The sequence below is a fragment of the Nothobranchius furzeri genome, chromosome 8 (assembly GCF_043380555.1).
Source record: "Nothobranchius furzeri strain GRZ-AD chromosome 8, NfurGRZ-RIMD1, whole genome shotgun sequence".
Taxonomy (NCBI): Eukaryota; Metazoa; Chordata; class Actinopteri; order Cyprinodontiformes; family Nothobranchiidae; genus Nothobranchius; species Nothobranchius furzeri.
In genome coordinates this window covers 60,155,498-60,179,143 of record NC_091748.1, presented here as the reverse complement: position 1 = coordinate 60,179,143, position 23,646 = coordinate 60,155,498, and the positions used below count along the sequence as shown (strand labels likewise).

At 40.4% G+C, this 23,646-nt stretch overlaps 1 protein-coding gene across 1 annotated transcript; it reads left to right on the top strand.

The window, feature by feature from the left end:
• The first annotated feature begins 320 nt into the window (after nucleotides 1-320).
• adgrl4 (adhesion G protein-coupled receptor L4) lies at nucleotides 321-16,584 on the top strand. The gene is made up of 16 exons (XM_015970612.3): nucleotides 321-445; nucleotides 665-814; nucleotides 2,852-3,001; nucleotides 3,600-3,749; nucleotides 3,992-4,062; nucleotides 8,356-8,535; nucleotides 8,877-9,060; nucleotides 9,168-9,278; nucleotides 10,363-10,562; nucleotides 12,475-12,654; nucleotides 14,489-14,692; nucleotides 14,817-15,037; nucleotides 15,230-15,296; nucleotides 15,406-15,497; nucleotides 15,709-15,877; nucleotides 16,091-16,584. The coding sequence occupies exons 1-16, from the start codon at nucleotides 400-402 to the stop codon at nucleotides 16,151-16,153; spliced, it is 2,238 nt and encodes a 745-aa protein (XP_015826098.1). The 5' UTR covers nucleotides 321-399; the 3' UTR covers nucleotides 16,154-16,584.
• The last annotated feature ends 7,062 nt before the right edge of the window (nucleotides 16,585-23,646 follow it).

The following is a 23,646-nucleotide window of genomic DNA, read 5'->3' as shown; positions in this document are numbered from 1 at the left end:
GGGGTCGTCCTTCAGTGAACCCAGCCGGTGTTGTTTAGGCCTGTGTTTACGTAGCCTTCTGCATGTGTTCGAGGGAGAACAATGCCTTGGAAGGTACTAAAATGGCAACACAAATCACTCTGTCGACGACTCTCACAACAAAAGCTACAAACTGCTGCCGACACTTTTCTCTCTCTTATTTCTCTGTGTACGATGTGTGAAATACAGCTGGAAGATGAGTGCAAGTGGCTAGGTGGCTCGTCAAGGGGTCAGCCTGCGTGTTTTTGAAAGCAGATTAAAGATCAGGACAGGAAGGGCCAGGTTTAAGGAAACAGGAAAACTGATGCAAGGAAATGGTCGACGTCACCCGCCAGCCCACTGCAGTCGGAGCTGAAAGCAGAATCCAGACCTGAGGAAAGCATGGAGCCTTTGCTCAAGTCACCAATGAAGCTTGTACTTTTAACAGGTATGTCAGCTTGATTTTGTTCTGGCATCACCAATTTTATAGCACATTTATAGTTTATTATCAAAGAATTTGGGATGGATGTGAACTGGAAATTGAGATTTCTGACTATGTCTTAAGAACATATTCCATTGAGTTTTAGCCCGATCTGTGTCAAACCTAATGACTGTCAGCTAAGCGTCGGAGCATTTCTCCTCATTTCTTCATGTTTTCCTTTTGCAGCTTGGCTCTGGAGTCTGATGGACACAGGCAGCCTCTCTGATATTTGTGATTCCTGTCACTCAGATGCAACATGTAAAGCCCTGAATGGATCAAACAACGCCTGCTTCTGTAACCATGGATTTACAGGAGATGGGACGAGTTTTTGCAATGGTGAATACAGACACACAGATCCACTCACATGCAGATTTATGAAATGAAGCAGTAGCTGAAAAAGACTTGTGCTTTGCTGCATGGGAAGCTATCTTTGGAAGCCTTTGTTGTTTTTAACAGATCAACATGTTTACAGGGTCGGATTTGCATGGATTTGGGTTTCAGGTGTATTTTGTCTGTCATGTCAGTGGAAATTGTGTATGTGCTGACAATTGTAATGAAAGTACATTTCTCACAAGAATGAATTCATGTTGTTTTATAATAGATTATTTTAATGAAAATAAGCTTGCACATGTTTTTAGAGTTTTGTTATTTAGAATATTTCCTTCAGACTGAACACATCATGTTTTTAAAGTAATATCCAACATTTTCTGTTTTTATTCACTGTGAAGGTCGTGTTTTAGTCTCCCAGGAGTGGCCCTGAGACTTCAAACAGATATTTTTATTAAAAGCAGCTCATTACACATAAAACAACAATGTTAGAAGGAGAATAATTTCAATAACACAGCTTTATAAACAAGATATTAATCGCCCTCCATTGCCTCTTTGGTCGACATCATTCTTCCTGTTAGTTTTTTGGACTGTTTACATTTCCCGAACTCTTTTTTTTTCTGTGCCCCGTCCAAATCTGATCACAATCACTGCCCAGGCCACGTATTTCAAAGGCTGAAATGAAACTGTGAGTAATACCGAAGTCATAATAGCAATGCAGTGGGTGATTTCTATAACAGGAACATGCAGTCCTGGATTCAGTTCCTCTCTGGGAACAAATTTAAAACAAAGATATGGTCGTCTCTGCCAAAATTTCTGACTAAATAACTGTCATCCAAGTCGACTCGAGCAGTTACACAATAAGTCTTGGAAACAAAGAAAGTCAAGGACAAAAATGATGGAAAATAACCCATGTGGTGTTTAAACACGACAAGAAAATTACATTTAGAGTGAATTACAAAATATGTCAGTGACATAAGTGCTTTTCCTCCCTGAACGTGGTCACCTCCCTCATCAGAGGAGAGGATTTCCTTTGACGACCAGCTTTCTGTGCAAAAGGCACAAAGCTGAGTGTTCATCATAACTGGACAAGCAGAAAAAAACACTGGAATGTTTTCCTAGGTCAGAGAAGGGAGGTGTGTAGCGGAGCAGCACTTCTTATAGCAGCAAGCTGCTCTTTACTTCCTGGGCTGCAAAAACTGAAATTTTTGATGTAAATTAGAATAAAAAGGTTCAAAGAGAAGCTGAATTATAAGAAACGTTAAGTCAAATTTTGTGGCGCCATGTACAGTAGGTCTTATTTATGTTCAATTGTGCTCAGATTTAAAACAAAAATATTTTTCAGAGATAAGAACAACGGTTGTATTAAAAGACGTTCTAAGGTGTGAAAAATGTTACTTTAAAATAATCTTACAACTGACGTCTAAACATTTCTGCAAGTTTTAATATGAGTTTGAGTCTCTGTGGACCATTTGCACTTCATACTTTGTGATGTTATTTTCTGCTGAAACACAAACACATTATTGCTGTACTTTAAGTGAACCACTGAGGAATTAAGATCACACTTTGTTGTCAGAAAACAAGCGCGTCTTATTTCTCCAGTCACTTTGCATTACTGTTGAGCAGTCAAAGACAAATATGTTTCCAGCTGAAGAAACAGAGCTGAGATTTTGATTCCTCAGTTGAGCAAAACCCATTCCTGTCACTACACAACCACCTTTTTAATGAGAAGAAAAAAACACTTTTGATGAAACTGCATGCAAGCTTTGTTATTACTACTGACTTGCAATTTGTTGTAGATAAAAAGAAAAAATACATTGCAGAAGAGGGGCATACAGAAATGACAGTTCCTTTGGGAAATAAAGCAGAACTATGGAAGGCAAACTGATTATGTAATTGAAAACTAAAAAAAAATGTTTTTCTACACAAAAAGTTTGAAATGAAGTTTTCAATATGGCAGACATAAAAAATGTGCTTGTTATTTGATTTTTTATTTATTTATTTTTCTAACTCACCCAGTCACCTCTATCCATTTTCTCACTACAGATGACAACGAGTGCCTTAACGTGACTAATATCTGCGGCGACAGGGGCCAGTGCACAAACACACGGGGCAGCTACTACTGCACGTGTGTCTCTGGGTACACATCGACAGGACTGAGCAGGTTCCAGCCCAACGACGGCACCGAATGCACCGGTAATCTCTGACAGGAACGATGAATGCACACAAACTCAAACCAACCTGTGGTCAACGAGGACCTCGGTATCAAAAACGAGTGTGTGTGTGCGTGTGCGTGTGTGTGTGTGTGTGTGTGTGTGTGTGTGTGTGTGTGTGTGTGTGTGTGTGTGTGTGTGTGTGTGTGTGTGTGTGTGTGAGCAGTTACCACGCAGCTGTGAGGGCATCAGGTCTGCAAATGTGTGAAGTGTATTTCTTTTCCTCAGTGCACGGAGGAAGATAAATCTGGTGGAGGTGATTCTTCCCTCCTCCTTCAACCTTTTGCTTCCTTCCCATCTGCTACTCAGAAAAACCATCTGAGATCTTTTGTTTATTTTGCACCAGGAGAACAGCACCTCTATCCTACAGCTGTAGGCTGAAGTCATCCTGCAGTCAGACGTGTCAGTGGAAGATTTAGCAGCTGAATATTTGAATGTGTGAAAACTGCAGATTGCAGCTTGTGTCTTCAAAGAACATGTCTGTAATATGGAATAGAACCTTTATAAAAACACACTTTTCTGTAAAATTGCGGGGTTTCAGATAAAAAGCATTAACTCCCTTTTTCGTTTTGATCTTTCAGATATTGATGAATGCAAGTCGGGATCGGTCTGTGGACCTAACTCGCACTGCTATAACACAAACGGGTCCTTCTACTGCACCTGTCAGCGTGATTACATCTCAACTTCAGGCTCTAAGCACTTTCATCCAGAGAGAGGCGTAAGATGTAAAGGTCGGCACGAGGACTGAAGAGCACACGTAGAAACACCAACACACACTCAAGGGCACAGCCTCCTTCATCCCTGTCTTTTTCACTTCCTTTCACTCATGCACATGCCATCAGACATCCTAAATGTTTTGTGGGTGATCTGATATGTTTAGCATCAATAAATTATGACATTTTTTTGCTTTTTAAGTAACATTTTCTACGCAGCTTGCATTAGCCAAATACTTTTGGTAATCCTTGTTTTCCAGAACACCCTCAAAAATATTGCCATGACAACATGGGATGCACGACGCAGGCTGTCAATAGAATGCTTGAATATGTGAGTATCTCCCTGCTGAACATGGTTAAAATGTGCATGATTAAGCTGCCCCCTGTTGGAGAGATGAGAGAACAGCAATACAAATCTAAACGTGCAGCCCTTAGCTGTACGGTATGTGCAGCAGAACACAGCATCAGAAAACGTTACTGCGTGTAAACAAACAGATTGTTTTCTTATTAAAATTCTGAGTAGGTTGGATTTTCTTGACTGCATGTGAGTTTTGTTTTAAATCAGTAAATCAGTCATGAGCATAAAAAATATTTTTTGTACTTATCTTTTCAGGCCCGTTTGAAGTGTTTCCAAGCAACAATGATAAATTATTACTATCTGAGCAACCTCTTTAAAGATATAGTGTTTACATTCGACAGGACCGATAGTCCCAGCACAGCCAAGAGTCCTCATTCTTAAAACTTTTTTATTTCACCATGAATTTTCTGTTACTTGGTTATTTCAGCTGAGATATTTAGAAAATCCGTTTGAGTTTGGCTGCGGTATGCAGCAGAAGAGCTGCAGTTTGCTGCTGCTGATGATATCTGAGCTGTAAATAACCACAGAAACTTGTGTCAAGAAACACGTCGTGCAAAATTCATGACTGTGCAAAAGTTTTGAATATAACTCTACATTAACTGTCACAGCAAGTGTTTAAGTAAGATTATGTTTTTTTACTATTTTTTTCTCATCCATCTTCTGGCTCAGAGTTCCAGACTTAAGTCACGGCAGAACCATCACACAAATCGGGCCTTTCAAAATGTATTGATCATTTTGAACATTTTCATCACATAGGTGACAAAGTTGACTGATCACAGGGTTTTAAAGGGGACATGTTATGAAAAAAAATTCTCCTTTTGCATCATTCTGTGCTACCATGTGGGTCTCTACTGCTTCTATAAACACATGGGGGTTCATTTGTGGTCTTCTTTAAAAAGCAGCTGAAAACTCACCTGTTCAGGTTGCCTTTGGTGTAACCTTCAGTACTTATCCAGGTCTTTCTACTAATTCCGCCCTTCCTGGGATTCACTGATTGACTCTTTCTAATTCATTTTCCTTTTCCCTTTCCTTACATTTCTTTAATCACAGTCTTTTCTTTTTTTTTCTCATTTTTATGATATTTTAAAACAACACATTCTCACACCCGAAGCGGCTAAAAGTGACAATGGATGACCAAGCTTTTGTTTCCGACGCATTGGGACACCCGCGGTAAAATGGGTATTTCACTAAATTGTGACCTTTTACCCTCTTGCTATTTAACCTACCCTAAATCCCCAAATTAACCTTAACCCACTTGTGCATGCAAAACTTTGTTTCTAGTTGTGTTGTTCGTCTCAAACATGGTTAAATATAGAATGAGAAACTGAGTTAAGGTTAGCATGGGGGTGAGGGGAAGGTTAAATACCAAGAGGTTAGAGGTTAAATGTTGGTGAAATATGCGTTTTCTCGCGGGCTTCAGAAACTGATGCTCTGGCGCTGCGCGAGGCCTCCCAATGCGATGGGACTCCCAAACAAGCGTTTGGTCACCCATCGTCATTTTTAGCCGCTTCAGGTGTGAAAATGTGTTGGTTGTAATCATTGAAACTTTTTTATTTTTGTGCTTGTGAAGCACATCGTGGTTTTTATTTTGAGAGGTGCTATATAAAAGATTGTTTCTTCTTCTTCTTCTTCTTCTTCTTTTTCTTCTTCTTTTTCTTTTTCTTTTTCTTCTTCTTCTTCTTCTTCTTTTTCTTCTTCTTTTTCTTTTTCTTTTTCTTTTTCTTCTTCTTCTTCTTCTTCTTCTTCTTCTTCTTCTTCTTCTTCTTTTTCTTCTTTTCTGTCTATTTGATCTTGGCAGTTATGTGCCTAAAAAAAGCCATATCAAAAAAGTTCCTGTTTATGATGATTGTGACATCTACTCAGAGCCCCTCCCGTATCTGGCAGCTTCTCAGCTTATAGCAGCCTGATTGGAGAATGGGTGGGTGTGGCCAGCTCCATCTTATTTTCTTAAAGTGACAGAGCCCTGAAACGACTCATTCTGGAAGCTACTGAGACAGCCGAGAAAAAAAACTGCTGTAATTGCTTCATGTGAGAGGGATTTTATTGAAAGAACCTCATAATCATGTTTTTTAAAGACCATCACACTAGTTTTTCCCTTTTTTTAAGTCGTAAAATGTCTCCTTTAAAAATCAACAACTTGTGTTTTTTTTTTCTCAGCAATGTTTCAGATTCAGTAACTCAACCTGCTGCTCCCCAGCTATCATTCTGCTGCATGAGCAAGTTGCAAATTTGTCTAAATAAGTTTAGAAGGCCAGTGGATCACCGAATCACCAGCTCTCCTAAACTGAGAGTCAAGATCGTGTTTTTTACTTGTTTCCATTCTGTTTCTGTTCCCCTTTTTTGTCTCATTGCTGTTTGATTCCAATAAAGAACCACGATAACTGGGTAACCCGGTAAAGTGAAGGAACAGATTGTCATTTGACGTTAAAATCCAAAATTTCACATCATTCATCTGGTTCACTGAAAGCTAATCCTAATAAGCACACTGTGTATTGATTTGTGACAGCAGGAGATCCTGATAAAACAGCAGTGAATAACACCCGCTCCAAGCCAAAACTCACCTCATCTGAGTTGATTCTCCTGCCCCGCGCTCTTTTCTTTTGTTGATGATAAATTGTTGCATTCCATAGAGCATTCTCCAGATGAAAATATGCAGAAAACATTTGGCTACAATCACTGGTGGAAAGATTTTTAAACTAGAAGAAAGGTTTAACTTTTTTCATTTTTTTAGCAATTATTTAAAACCTCTGATGAAATATTGATATTTTTCTCACAATTTATTGGCATTCTCAAGGAGAAAACAAGCATCTAAGTGGGAATTTCAACAAGACAAGTTTCCTTTCTACTCTGAATTGGAGGATTTGTTTTTGTGTTTGTCAAAGCAGAGAGGTTGTAAATAGGTGTGCCTGTGCATCAGATAATTTAAAGAAGTTGCTTGTTTTACATCAGTTTGAAGCAAATTGCCCCAAAATTCTTGGTGTTCAAACTAAAACACACTTACAGTATACGATCGCAAAATGAGTTTAGTGGAAAGCCAACATTAAAAGACACACTGATGGAGTAAATGATTGTCTTTTACAGGGTCTAGAACCAAAACCCTGTCATTTGGCCCTGCTCTTCTACCCCAGGGGGCTCCCCATGACTCTATCCTTGGGCCACTGCTATTTTCTATATGCTTCCTCAGGGGACGATTCTGACTAAGCACGGGATTAATCATCACCTTTATGTTAACATTTGTCAACTCTCCATTGCACCTAACAGTCACGATTCTATTAAAACATTTACAGACTGCTTAACTGAGGTTACAAGCTGGCTGGCCACAACCATAAAATCAAATCCCATTCTAACTGCAGGAAATTCCTCTTGCCTTAATAGGTTGCAAAAAGTCCAAATTAAGGCTGCTAGGTTCCTTACAAGTATTGACTACAAGTATTCACATTACCCCCATCCTCACCAGCTTACACTGGATTCCAGTACAGTACAGGGTTACAATCAAGAGTCTAACGTTGACCTGCAATCCACTGAATGGTTCTTCGCCTCATTGGGAGCAGCTTAAGACTCACACCTCAGCACACTCCGATAGCGCCAAAAAAGTCTTACCAGAGCGAATTGTTTCTCATGCAGCCTCCAAACTATTGAACACCCTTCACATCAGGACAGCACAGTCACTAAACGAGTTGAAATCACACTTAAAAACACAATTTTTTTTAGCATTGCCATTGGCCCTTGACACAACCCCTTCCCTGCTTTTCTCTATGGCCTTCATAATAACAGGGCTTTGTACCCTGCTTTTAATATTTGTATTGTTTGGCTTGCTTTTATATTTTTACAGTCCAGTCTATTGTCTATTCTTGTTGTTTTTACTGGCCTAGCTTTGACTACCACTGGTTTATGATTTTTTTTGCCTTGTAAGTACAGCACTTGGTCAGCTGCAACACACAGCTTTAACCCTCTGGAGGCAGGCGTTGCAGATTTGTAACGTTAAAACGTACCTACCTGGTTAGTCCACATATGTATTTCATGAGCATTTTTAACTCAGAAGTACCCCTGAAGGACTTAGTTGTTCGTCCTTTTATCAAAACTTATTTTGAGCCTGAGAGGGTTAATCTCGCTTGAGTGGATGGATGGATTTCCATCTCAGCATTCAACAAGAATGAAAATATTTGAACAATCTTTACAAACGTTTTAAAACTATTATAAACTTCTATTAATTTCAAAAAATCATTCAAGAATCAATTGTTTTTATTTCCCTCATATCCTCTTTAGATGGGCAACCTGACGGAGCCTCAGAGTCGGCTGAAGGAAATTGCCGAGCAGACGTCTGGTGAGCTCACCTCAGTGGAAGTGATTGCATATGTTGAGGCCTTGAGTCGATCCGGATCAACACTGGCTGCTGCAGAGACGGATTACACTGTCAAACCATCTGCCATCAACTCCACTCTTTCAGTAGGCTTTGTTTACCGTCGTTGTTCCTCAGTCAACATTTGGAGCTGTGCCTGAAAAGCGGTTATGCTTTGAACTCATTTAAGAAAACAACTGGTGCTACACAGTCGAGCAACTTTTCTGCTTTTGTGTGTAGCAAAAAAATAAATAAATAAAAATGAATACATCATCTATAATGCAATATTTACCTAGCATTCCAACTTTATTTTTTTGTTGAAGTTTAATTTCATCAAATTAATTGTAAAAATCCGTCATGTTGAAGTCGCTGCTAATTAAAAGCACATTGCAGTATAGTTGTTGTTGTTCTGCAAGTGCCATGCTGAGTGAAAACTCTTGTCAAACAGAAATTAGTAAAAGCTGTAAACAATCTGGTGGAGAAAGACGAACTGGTGGCTTGGAGCAGAATGAAAGAAGAGCTTCGTGAGCACACCATCACCAAGCTGCTGCACGTTGTGGAAGAGAGCGCTCTGGCTTTGGGAAATAACGTTAAAAGTCCTACAGAGATCAGAATCAAAGGGACAGAGATGGGTGAGACGACTGTTTACTTTAAAATAAAAGAAAATGTTCCAAAGTTTCTAGATTGAGTGTGAGTAATGTAGATTTATTATTACTAACATGTTCTTTTCCAACCACAGAATTAAAACTCTTCACACTTGATGCTCAACGTGTAAAAGACAAATTGTCCGTCTCTATGGGAGGAGATCGTATAAACCTATCACAGAAGCCCACTCTGGTGAACAAGAATGGTAAGATCTTTAAAAGAGAGAATACTTCAGATCTTTAGAAAACAAAAAAATGTAAAAACGCTTCATGTGAGTATAGTTTCACACATGTGTTCAATCGAAGCAGGCTCTAATAATAACAAATTAGATCAACGTTCCTTCTTGCTTCTTCAGATAGCCACGCCCATTTTGGGGTAAACTTGAATTAAGTTGAAATTAACCTGCAGCAGCTGGTCAACTAACCTTTAGAAATGGTTGTTGGCATGCTGCATAATCACAAGGTAATTAGTTTACCATAACTTCAATGCAGGAACATCTAATTAACAAGAGGAATTCCACATCCAGCCACTAGGTGGCATGGTTCATCTAATCTACTGCACTTGAGCCCATAAGATCAAAGGTTTTATTTGTAAAGCTGAAGCTGATTGATATGCATAAACTTATTTATTGCTGACAACTCTTTGTCTGAGGGACATACCATAGTCATTAGACTAGCTGTTAGCTTGTCAATCCATTCAGAATTTTCTTTGAGCTTTAAGTATTTTATGTGCCTGGTTTACCTTCACATAGAAATAAATGTTTATATTTAGGTGTTTAATGAAATATTTTATTCTAAAGAATTTTATGTGTAGAAAAAAAAAAGAATGGGTTGTCCAGTAATCTGAAGGTTGCAGGTTCAATCCCAGCTCCTGCTGGATGACAATGGTGCTGTTAAACCACCTTGCCTGTTGATGGTGGTCGGAGGGACCGGTGGCGCCAGTGTTTGGCAGGCCCTGCCTCTGTCAGTGTGCCGCAGGGCAGCTGCGGCTACATCATAGCTCATCCAGCATGTGAATGGGTGAATGACTGATTGTGATGTGAAGCACCTTGGGGGGGGTGGTAGAACCCTAAGAAGGTGCTATACAGACACAGAACGTTTGGTCATGTCGCCACCTCGACCCCTCTTTTATTTTTCCCTGACTGCTCTCTTTCCTCTACATCCTGTGAGACACGCTGCTAATAAAACCTGAGTGTGTTTATTGGCAGCCTTAGCTTAACTAAAAGTTTTACCAGCAGTGCAGTAAGTTTCACTTCCTCCCTCTGTTTTTCTGCTTGTTTTGTCCATCAGGAAGTGTGTCAGTGGTGTTTGTGCGATATGACAGCATCAGTGACATCCTGAAGCCGAGCAGCGACCCGGGTGTCACCGACTACTCGCGGTATGCAGGAACAGGGGAAATCACTGTCAACTCCCAAGTCATAGCAGCAGCCGTCAAACCTGCTGACATTTACCAGCTTGACCATGTCACCTTCACTCTGAGACACAATGAGGTAAAGAAGGCTGCTGATGCTGCTTAGATTATTTCCTGCTTCTTCTCCAGTCTTTTGGGATATGTTGTTGTTTTGAATTATAAAAAATGGCCAGACAGGATTTTCTTTTCACATAAAGATTATCACATGTTTAAATGTAAGAAGTTACGGACACAAGATCTCATGAGAGTTCTTCTAATCAAAATCAAGCAGTTTAGGACAGAATCAGCTCACTCCGGTAAAGAACACCTTTTCAAGTAAAACATTAAATGCAAACATCAAAAAGTCTGAGTGGATTTCCAAAAGGGCCTGCAGGAGGGCAATCTGGGTGGTGGCACCAGGAGGTCCTGCTTGAGTTTCATCTGAAAAAGTTGGAAGATTGAAACAAGCTGACGACAGAAGACATAAAACAATAAAAAGGTGGAAACATCAAAAAAAAAAAAAGAAGCGCAAACCTCCTTAAATTAAAAATAAGAGACAAAATTGTCCTTAAAGTACAGAAGATGATTAGGGCCACTGAAATGAAGAAAAACAAATATATATATATATTTCTATCTCGAAATTCTGAAACAAAAGTCAGAATTTTGAGATTTAAGTCAAAATTCTCTTTTTTTCTTTCACTGGAAATAATCTTCTGTACTGAAAGAGCACAAAATGCATAAATAAATACCAACTACATTAAAGTTTAACTGTAAAACAACAAAGAACAAAAAATTAAGGACAGAAATAAAGAAAGTTTAAAAACACAAAACAAAAAAGATCATTAAAAGATTTAAAACAGAAGCAAGGGACCTAGAAAGAAATACTGACATGTGCAATTCAAAGGTGCCAAGAAACCAACCACAGAAAATGAAAAATAAAAGTATAAATGTATGTGTGTGTGTGTGTGTGTGTGTGTGTGTGTGTGTGTGTGTGTGTGTGTGTGTGTGTGTGTGTGTGTGTGTGTGTGTGTGTAATTTTATTACATCTTATTTAAGTATAGGCAGATAATTCCCTGTTGGATGAACTTTGGATTTAACATCCATTAAACTTCACATTAAGATGAAAAACTGCCACGGTGTGTTGTTTTTTAAAAATCTAAACAAAGGAAAATCACACTTTTCCTCCTTATTTTGTTAGGGTGGAGGTATATTTACAAATGTATCTATTTAAAGTAAATTTTTCTATTTTTTTTCTTAAGACTTGACTTCTTTCTTCCAAGTCTGACATTAAAATAATACATCTCAGGTTCCATTAAAATTAAATTTAGACAAACGCAGATGGGGAGGAACCATTATTGCCTTTTGACAAGATTTGATCAAATGTACTGATTTTACTCCACAGCCACCACTCATCATAAAAACCACAAAAAGATGATGGGAATGAAGGTAATGAGATCAATGGCTCTAAAAGTTAATGTTCTGGTGTTCTCTCCTTCTTCTTAAGATAATTAAAATGTTTTTAAAAATGAAATCATTAATTTTATGGGACTCTTGAGGTTTAAGACTAAAAAAGAAATTGTTGATCTACATTATGCAGAGAAAACTATCTGTAAATTGCCTTTTAAGACCTGCAATCAATAATTTCAATGTCATCGTGCTTCCACCTCTTTAATATTTTCATAACACGACATGGATTTTTCAGGAATTAAACCGTTCCAAATGGTAATGTGCTCATATTTAAAGTGTTTACACCAGCTGGGTAAATAAGCATAAATCAAACTGAACATGAACATAAAAACATATTATATAAGTGTTTTATTTATTCATGACACTCATCATATATTTAGTTGGTCTCATAAAATAAGAGGAATTTCTGTATACTTCATTCTGATCTAAACTCACGACTATTTTTTAAAAATAGCTGCAGAACATGCAACAAACAATGCTGTGCTTGTTAATAAGGAGCCAGCACAGTCAGAGTTTTAACACTTTTGTTTCTCTCCTGCCCGAAGCCCATTGACATCAAAACTGATGTGGCAAAGTGTGCCTTCTGGGAGTACGACGTCAGTAGTCTGCAGGGTCGCTGGTCCACTTACGGCTGCAGGACGCTCCACGGCAACAGCAACTCAACCACCTGTTCCTGCAATCACCTCACACACTTTGCCATCCTCATGTCATCAGGCAGAGCCAATGTGAGTGATCACAGTTTAAAATAAAACAATGGAAATGTTCCCCCTGAAATAAGGACAAAATATCTTTCTTAAAGCAGAAATCCGGAGTTTCCCTCTTTCAGGACTTATGTATGATTTCATAGAAATCCATAAAAGTGACCCTATACTGTGATAAATTGAAGGCAATACATCTATTTTATTTTTTTGCTAGGCCTGTCTCTTAGAGCCCCATGCAATTTCAATTGAATGCCGCTCACTGTCAGCCATTAGCGTTAGACATCCATCCATGATAATAAAAGAGCATGCTCACATTTATGGAAGCCTAGGCAGTCCAAGTCCTAGTTAGCTGTTTCCCTGTTTCAAACTAATTGATCAGTAGATGATTCAACAATTACATTTGGTGTGTTGGAGAAGGGAAACAACTAAAACATGCTGGAAAGACTGGGATAGCCCACCCTCGATGGCCATGGCACCACCGATGTCTTCACTCTCCAGGCTTTCTCAAGTTCTTCTTTGAGGCCCTGGTACTTCTCCAGTTTCTCATGTTAATTTTTCCTGATGTTGCATCACTGGGTACTGCCACATCAACCACAGTAGCTGTCCTCTGTTGTTTGTTGGTTCGCCATCGCCATTTTGTCTGTCTGGATCTGGAAGTCCTGCAGGAGCTTGGCTCTGTCATTCTCAATCACCTTAGGGGTTGTTTCCCACTTTGATCTTGGAGCTTCCAGTCCATACTCTGCACAGATGTTTCTGTACACTTCCAGCCACTCTGTTGTGGTCTTCCATGTAAGTTTTCCCTGCCAGCATCTTACACCCTGCAGGTGTGGTGGATTGTCTCAGGGGTCTACACCTTGGGTCTTGTCTGGTGTGGTAGATCTTGGCCTCTGTTGCTCTGGCTTTCAGGGCCTGTTCCTGTGCAGCCATGATGAGTGCCTCTGTGCTGTCCTTCAGACCAGCTCTTTCTAGATATGGGTAGGATTTCTTGACATCAATCACTTCAGTTATCTCTAGGTGGTACATCCCATGGGCTTGTTCTCCCACTATGGTATTTCCAGCATCTCCTCCTCTGTTCACCATTGTCTGAGACATTCACTGAGCCTGTTATCTGCTGGGGTCTTATCCTCAATGTACTTATGGATCTTTGATGTTTCGTCCTGGACAGTGGCTCTCACACTCACTAGTCCAGTTGTGATATAAACAATTATATTTGGGGTTCACTCCTCATAAAAAAGCAACTAAATAATCTTAGATGATTAACATCACACATATCAATGCAAAATATGTCAACTAGTACAATTGTAGTCAAGCAAGTTGTGCCAAATAAAACAATCTCAAAAACGTTACCTCAAATCTGTCAAATTTGGATATTTTGAGTGAGAAGAGAAGTAGCTGAAGCGTTTGATGTGTTATTTGTGCTTGTTAGTACAAGTTGTGTCATTAAAAGAGTAAAAACGGATTCCAATCATTTCTAATATTACATTTTAAACCAATATTGGCCGATAATAATGACAGGCTGATAATACTGGACATGCCATAGTATTTTAAAATCCAAAATTGTTCTATTTCACTTTTATGGATTTAAAGTTTACTGAGAAACGATTTTGTGGCCTGAAGATTATTTTTTTATCTTTGAAATTACACACATCAGGAACCAATCATAACCCAACAAAGAATCAAAGTACAAAGTACACATCTAAAGTTTTGGGGCCAGTATAATCCCAGTATGTCTACAAGCCGACCTCCTGAGGGAACCTCTGTCACATGAAGTGACTCCAAGCAGAAAATTCAACAAATGACAACTCCAGCATACCATGAAACTGTAAATGAAACACCTCCCTTTCCATTTGCTTCTCAGCTGGTGGCACACAATACCATCCTGACCCGGATCACCCAGCTGGGGATGATCATCTCCCTTATCTGTTTGTCCATGTGCATCTTCACCTTCTGGTTCTTCAGTGAGATCCAGAGCACCAGAACCACCATTCACAAGAACCTGTGCTGCAGCCTCTTCATGGCTGAGTTTATCTTCCTCGTGGGGATCAACATGACCACACACAAGGTCTCTTGTTTTCACTCTACTTTCATCTAACAAGGCAAAATTTATTGTTTCATAGATGGAAATGTCAAACTTTTTTCTTCATGCAACGGTTGTAAATGCTCTCTCTGTTTGCTCTTTCTTGCAGCTGTTCTGCTCTGTGATCGCTGGAATGCTGCACTATTTCTTCCTTGCAGCTTTTGCCTGGATGTGCATCGAGGGCATCCATCTGTACCTAATAGTGGTTGGTGTCATCTACAACAAAGGCTTTCTGCACCGCAACTTTTACATCTTTGGCTACGGAAGCCCGGCTGTGGTTGTGGCCATCTCAGCCACTCTGGGCTCAAAGTATTACGGCACCGACAGAGTGTAAGAGCCATAAATGATAATAGGCTTGATTTCATTAGGAATTCATTCAGCATTGGTGACTCACTTCTAATGAAAGCAGTTTGACAGAAGCTACATTTAACCTGAAATAGGTTTAGAATAATTACTTTTGTCACTTAGATTAATGAAAATAATCTAGTGGGGCTGAGGTTTGATGCTTAGTAACTTTTTCAGGTGTTGGCTGAGCACAGAAAATCACTTCATCTGGAGCTTCATTGGACCTGCGTGTTTGATCATTCTGGTAAAATAAACGAATAGGTTGTGAAATGTGCTAAAAATGTTAAAAACATTCATTTTAGATGCTGAATATTCATTAGACCCGTGTATTCCTTCCTCTGTTTCTACTAAAGGTTAATCTCTTGGCCTTTGGAGTAATCATCTACAAGGTGTACCGGCACACTGCTGTGAAGAAGCCTGAAATCAGCCACTATGAAAACATCAGGTAGGCTTATCTGTCTGCTCTTGTTATGTAGGTCAAAAACAGGGAAAAATACATTTTAATCAACTTGTAAATTCCTCATCTGGTGGATTATTAGGCTACGGTGCAGCCTAGATTACAAATTAGATTTATTTTTTGGTGTTGTTGAGCAAATAAAATAGCTCTGTTGGTGAGTCAGTTATAACCGCCTCCTGCTCCGTCTTCCACCCCTCAGGTCCTGCGCCCGTGGTGCCATGGCTTTATTGTTCGTGCTCGGCGCCACCTGGACCTTCGGAGTTCTGCACATTCTCCATGAGACGACCCTGACGGCTTATCTGTTCACCATCACCAACGCTTTCCAGGGGATGTTCATCTTCATCTTCCTGTGTGTGCTCTCCAGAAAGGTAATCAGTCATTCATCCACTGGCGTATTTCTTCAATTGTTGGGGTTTTGTGGTATTGATAGAAAACAAGCCACTGTTTACCACAGAAACCAGATACAGTACATTATAGTTGGGAAATAAATGTTAGAATCATGTTAAAAATGTGTGCTATACGAAGAAACTATATAAAAAGATTAAGTGTGTATTATCCTCTCTCTGTCTTTCTATTTCCAGATCCAGGAGGAGTATTACAGACTTTTCAAAAACGTACCATGTTGTTTTGAATGCCTACGATGAATCCATCTATTGTTTCCTATCCAGTCATCTCTCCTGCTTTTTTAAATATTTGTTGTTGTTTTTTTAAAACATTTTGGGAGTCTTTATTTTGTGCATTTGTCTGGTTAATGTAGCATCTGAAGCTTCCAAAAATCTTGTTTTCCTTTGAAAAGACAAATAATATATTCAGGTTTTTGTTTCATTTACATCATTGACTTTTAGTACAATAAAAAAATACAAATCTATTCAATCTATTACACACACCTTATGAGATTTAAATTCGTTTCCCTTTTTTATTTTATTTTTTTACATGTTTAAAATGTATTTGTAAATTATAAAATGCAGCCAGCATTTTGCTCTGCTGCTGCTTCCTTTTAAAATGGTCTGTGTAATTAAAATTTTAATGTCCCTTTTGGGCCAACAAATAAAATGCCTTCAACAGAAAAAGCAAAGAGAGGATTTAGTGAGTCAACAGCACCGCATACTGGACACAATGAGAAATGCTCATTTTCTGGATCAAACCTACAATTGTTAATGGTTCTTATTGCTCTTCATCTACATGCTCCAGATAAATAAAATAATGTTTGTATTTCCCAGTTTCCCTCTGGGCCGCAGCATGATGTCATGACTTGCAGCTTCTATTCAAAGGAATTCAGCAATACATATTTTAAGTATCTTCCTTCAGCTTCTATTCCCAGGCAAATTTCTCACAGCGTTAATCTTGATAAAGAGATTTTTCTCCTTCTAAATCCCACACAGTGACACCAAAGCTAGCCACGCACGCGTGGAGACTAAACCTATTTATTTTATTTATTTGTGGTTGTCGAGGAGCCGGTGAGTCGATGTGATCTCCTGCACAGTGGTCTCACCTGTTTGTTTGCAGAACCATGCTGCTATATAGATGGTGCGTTACATACAGCACGTCGATCAAACTGTGAATATCCATCTATCTATCTATCTATCTATCTATCTATCTATCTATCTATCTATCTATCTATCTATCTATCTATCTATCTATCTATCTATCTATCTATCTATCTATCATCTATCTATCTATCTATCTATCTATCTATCTATCTATCTATCTATCTATCTATCTATCTATCTATCTATCTATCTATCTAAATCATATTAACTATTTGTTTTTATTTAAACAAAACTTCTGCAGGTCATGTGTCGCCCTCCTGTGGCAAATTAGTGACATTACACAAAACAATGTGTCTTCAAAGATGAATCAGGATCTTTTCTAATGTTTGCTCCTAAAAATAACTGGGAGAATAACTTACGTTTTTCTAAAAGTTTTATTATGTTAAATAATTCTGAATCATAGTAATGGCTATTTAAAGACAAATGTCAAATATCTCGCAACTCTGACCATGCTTTAAATAATGATAAAACAATAGAATAAACAATAAAAATGTTTTTTATAACTTTAAATTATATAAACACTATTATATCACATGTGGAAAATGAATGATGTTTTATTTTTTGCCAGTAATGATGATTATTACAAATGGAAACAGTGTTCCCTCACAAGGAGGCATGTCACCAGGGTCTCCTCTGGAGCCAGACCTGGAGGTGGGGCACGTGGTGATGCGAGGGCCTGGTGGCTGGGTTTTCATCCATGGAGTCCAGCCGGGCACAGCCCAAAGAAGAAATGTGGGTCCCCCTTCCTATGGGCTCACCACTTGTGGGAGGGGCCAAAGGGGTTGGGTGCAATGTGTGATGGGTGGTAGCTGAAGGCGGTGTTGAGGGTCTGCCCTCATGAGGAAATTACTAGGCAGTAATTTCTCCAAAAGACTGTGCCAAAAACGCCCTGGAGCGTGAATAAAAAGGCATATTAAAAATCAGCGCCAGCAACAACTTCATTTCCAATTATTCCCTGCAGCCGGAAGCAACGTGATGACGTCACCGAAGTGACGCCAAACCCCGGAACCTAAACAAGTTCCTGCCCGCTAAAAGCTATAAATCCCAGCGAAGAACGAAACTTATTCCTCTTTTGTCCCAGTTTCAACTGGCGTGAAGAGGAACCCGTTCTGCTACCGCTCCGGACAGCATGTGCACGAGGCCTAGCTGCTGAAGTGGACGGAACACCGAGCTACTGGAAGCAACGGAGAACGCTTATTGAACACTGAGGGACGCCTCGCTGTTCGTTCGTTCAAAGTTTTTTCTCTCTCTCTCTCTCTCTTCCGCTTCTCTAATAAGTTCAGAAGAAGCGATCAACCGTGTGATTGCTTCAAAATTAAAAGACGTTTTTTCTCTTCCGTACCAAAACACGCCATCGGATCACCTTAAGAGTAAGCCGTTTTGTTTTTGTCATTGTCGAATATCTTAAGTTTTATGCTGTGGCCAGGCTGAGAAACTATTAGATATTTCATTTATGATTGATCTTTTGTTTTGTTTATTGATCTTTGTGAAGCGGTTTTGAAGTTGTTTAAGTTACTGTGCATGGAAACTTACCACATCACTGTTGAAAGTTAAGTTTTACTGTGATTGAACTGCTTTGGAAGTTTAAAGTGAAAGTTGCCCACGCACACACACGCACGCACACACACACACACACACACACACACACACACACACACACACACACACACACACACACACACACACACACATTCTGGTTTTCCGTGTTTGGGAAGACACACACATCCCACATACACGGTCAGGTCCTTGCTCCCTCAGACAAAGGGACCAGCCATTTTGTTTCAAAACTACCTCCATCTTGAGTTACATCACCTCAGATTGTCATTTCACATTATCATCTCATTGTTAACCACTTGTTATTCATTTGATAAAATAAGTTGGTTGATGTTGATTGGCTTAACACTTTGGGAGGAGCTGAAGTGGGTATATTAGTTAATAAATGTTATTGCCAATTAAGCATTTGTCTCAAGTGGGTTTGTTTGTGTTGATACAAAATTAACTGCAGCTCGTTAAAGATTTCACGGAACGTTTAGACAAAATTGATAAGAGGTGTGGATTCATTGTTCCCCTGTTAAAGGGGTGGTGCGCCGAGGACATCCAAGGATTTCTTAATTACGTAATAAATCGGTAAATATTTCCATATTTACGAATTTATTGATGAATCCAAAAAGGTAAGTAAAGCTTACAAATTATTCGTTGGCTAATAATCATAACAGCGGGGACCTTGGCGGTCTGATCCTCGGCTACAGAAGCTGGCTTTCGACACATGGGAAGTCACCTCTCTATTTTAGCTATAAACTGTAATTCCATTTGTGTATTTTAATTTGTGTTTTTATGTTGCTTTCATATCATGTCCTGATAATTGTAAAGCACATTGAATTCCCTCTCAGTTTGAAATTTGCTCTATAAATAAAGCTGGCTTGCCTTGCCTCTCTCGTGGGGAAGGAGCCCGAGTTGTACGAAATTGAGAGTTTCCGACTAAATATAGTCGGACTCACCTTGACGCATGGCTCTGGCTCTGGAACCAATTTCCTTGAGAGGGGCTGGACACTCTACCACTCATGAGTTGCCCCAACGGAGAGGTGCCAAGCAGGAGTGGACATACTAGTTGCCCCTTTTCTTGGTGCCTGTATGTTGGGGTTTACCCCAGTGAACGAGAGGGTAGCCTCCCTCCGCCTACATGTGGTGGGACAGGCCCTGAATGTTGTCTGTGCTTATGCACCAAACTACAGTTCAAACTACCCATTGGAGTCCTTGGAGGAGGTGCTGGAGAGCGCTCCTTCCGGTGACTCCTTCATTCAGCAGAGGGACTTTAACTCTCACGTGGTCAATGACAATGAGAACTGGAGAGGTGTGGTTGGGAGGAATGGCCCCTCTGATCTGAATTTGACTGGTGTTTTGTTATTGGACTTCTGTGATCGTCATGGATTGTCCATAATGAACACCATGTTCAGTCATTAAGGTGTCCTTATGTGCTCTTGGCGCCAGGATACCTTAGGCCGCAGCTCAATTATTGACTTTTCTGTCATCTCGTCTGATCTGTGGCCGCATGTCTTGGATGCTCGGGCAAAGAGAGGGGCGGAGCTGTCAGCTGACCACTACCTGGTGGTGAGTTGGCTGTTATGGTGTGGAGAATGCCAGTTAGACCTGGCAGGCCCAAACATATTGTGAGGGTCTGCTGGGAACATCTGGTGCAGTCTCAATTTCCACCTCCGACAGAACTTCCAAAATGTCCCGGGTGAGGCAGAGGGCACTGAGTCCAAGTGGGCCATGTTCCGTGCATCCATTGACGAGGTAGTCGACCAGAGCTGTGGTCGCAGGGCCATCAGTGCCTGTCACGTAGGCAATCCCCAAACCCGCTGGTGGACACTGACAGTTAGGGATGCGGTCAAACTGAAGAAAGAGTCCTATCAGGTCTTATTGGCCTGTGGGACTCCAGAGGCTGCTGATGGGTACCGGCAGGCCAAGTGGAATGCGGCCTGGGCTGTCACAGAGGCAAAAACCTGGGCAAGGGAGGACTTCGGTCGAACCATGGAGCACGGACTTCGGTACAGCTTTAAGGAGATTCTGGTCCACCATCTGGCGCCTCAGAAGGGGAAAGCAGTGCGCTACCACCACTCTTTATAGTGGGGATGGTGTGCTGTTGACCTCTACTCAGGACATCATGGATCGGTGAGTGGAGTACTTCGAAAACCTCCTCAAACCCACCAACATGTCTTCCAGTGAGGAATCAGAGTCCTAACCTAGAAGCTGCATTTTGGAATTTTTGCAGTCGGTTGAGGCAGGAGGCATTTGCCACAGTCAGGATGGAGTTAGCATAGTCCAAGTGTGATGTAATGAAAGCATGGATGATTGACTCTAGGTGGGGTCGAATTAGAATGGGTCTCAGTCATGTTATGCGGCGGAGATGGTTCAAGCATGATCTCATGGCAGCAATAATTTGAGGTGACATTGTCAAGTCAGAATCTAGTTTAACCCCAGGCCTCTAACACACATTTTGATGGATAAATAATTAAGTGAAGGAATACTCAGTGGGTGAGAGGGATGTTTTGGGTTGAAGATGATCGTGATAGTCTTACTATTGTTGAGTTTCAAAAAGTTAGCAGCCAGCCTGTAACCTCAGGGAGGGGCTCGGAGTAGACCTGCTGCTCCTCCCCATCCAGAAGAGCCAGTTGATGTGGCTCGGGCATCTAGTTAGGATGCCTCCTGGACACCTCCCTGATAAGGTTTTCCATGCACATCAAAATGGAAGAACATCTGCTAGATGCAGGATGCAGACAGCTGCTAGATGCTGCTTCCTTTTTGAGTCACTCAACCACATTTTTCTTGCTAAACATACCCAAAACCTCTGTTGGCTTTGGGTTAGCTCTGGGTTTGCTAAGGAAGTTCGTAGCTAACTCTATTGTCTCAAAGGTCCATGTAGCTTCGGATTAGCTTGTAGCTAATTTCTAGCTGATCTCTTATTGCGATAGATAAATCTACGCCATTATTGGATTCAGAGGGGTTGGAGATCAACAGAACTTTAAGACAGAGAGGAAATTATCTCTGTCTGGCCCCAAAACAAGTTCTTATCTGAATCTGGTGCCCTTGAGCCTGTGAGGCTGAAGAGATTACTCCCCCTAAAAAGAAATGTGGAATGCTGCCGTCGCCATGGTAACTCTGTCTCCCTATCCCAGCCTGGGCGGGACTGCGACCGGTGAAGGCCGTTGAATCGTTTCCAGGAGTCACTGTGCTCTCTAACCCAAATACCTCCTTCCCCTGTCCAAACGGAGGTGACGAGCGCTGCTCATTGCGGCTGCATGCACTGACGTGTGGAGAGTTCCCAACTCTACCTCCCCACCTAGTGGACACTTATGTTGTGTAATGTCTGAAGTCTGTTGCATTTCTGTCTGAGGTGTGTTTTGCATAGCAAAGCTTCCCTCCCTGTGGAGGCTAACTCTGAAGTGCCTTTTTTTCCTCCACCTGACTCAGTCCTCATATATAAACCCTGATCTCTATTAAGGTAGCGCGACTCGGGTTGCGAATGACCACAGTCACCAAGTCTTGTCATGTGTCTATGCCTATGTATGTCTGATCTCAGAATTGTGTGTACTGAAACTCTAATTTCCCTCTGGGATTAATAAAGTATCTTTGAATTACCAATGCAGCTGAGCGGAGCGGGAGCTCACGTATGCGGCCCAGGCGCCTGGCTTCAATCGCATTGGTCTGAGGCTGTGCTTATATTTTAACAGTCAATGGTTAGCTCCAAGCTCTGTGTTAACTTCAAGGGTTAGCTCAGTTAGCTCATAGCTACGTTGGTTTTAAGTTTATGGGTGTCAATCATTTGGTCCCACCCTCACAGCCCTATTCTCACCTCCTTTTCCCATTTTTGGAATGTTTGGACGTGACGAGATGTGTGACACGGCCAAGATGGTGGTGACTGGAACTGCACATTTGGCTTCAACAAGGTCCCACAGAAAGCAAAGTGTGGGGTTTGCCAAGCAATATAATATGCTTATGCATGCACCCAAAATGAATTTCAAATAAAGATGTGGAGCACTGAGAGGAGGATTTCTTTCATACTGTATAATTGTTCATCCCCTTTTACTTTCACCCATGGATCTTTACCAGCTACTACTGAGAGTAAACACCTTCACCAGAACCAAACATCTTGCACTCTCTCGTGAGTTCCCAAAAAATTCAACACATTTTTATTCTGTCACAGAATAGCAAGGAAAACTCTAAGACATCACTGCCCTCTGCTGGGGAAATATCAAAAGGCATCCAGAAACAGTTTATGCTGTCTAAGAACGAAAGGATTAAAAAGAAATTGAGACAAGACGTGTGTGTGTGTGTGTGTGTGTGTGTGTGTGTGTGTGTGTGTGTGTGTGTGTGTGTGTGTGTGTGTGTGTGTGTGTGTGTGTGCGTGTGTGTGTGCGCACGTGCGCGTGTGCGTGTGTGTGTGTGTGTGTGTGTGTGTGTGTGTGTGTGTGTGTGTGTGTGTGTACAGTGACACATAAGAGTGATTTTTAAATACAATAATATTAAAACATACTGTGTTGCTTCAGGTTGCCAATCAGAATGTTTTATTTTTTTTAATGTGAATCATTGTGAGGCTTTTTAACCTGAGGCAGTTTTTCTTACAGACTTATTTACTGTATCCAGGGGGAGTGTGTTTTAGATGTCAGGGGACAGCCAGACCAATGCTTTGGACTAAGAACTCCCAGACAACATCTCGTCTTCCTTTTCTCCACATGGCTGGTTTCACTGAGGGACTGGATTTTGTTCCCTCTGGGCTCACTCCCTCGTTTCACAGAGATAAACATGTTTACTTCATTTAGACTGATTAGAAATTACATTTAAATGAAGCAGAGAAATTACATTTAAATGAAGCAGGGAAATGATAAAGTTTTATGTTTGCATCTAACAAACTTTTTTTTACATTTGACATTACTGTTGAAAATAACAGTATCTGGATAGCAAACACTAAATCATTTCTTTTTTATTACAAAAATCTGGTCAAATGTAATATTTCCTGTGTAATAAAAGTCATGCAGTTTGATGAACATTTGTCGTTTTTATTTTCTTCAATAGTTCCTGATTTTTTA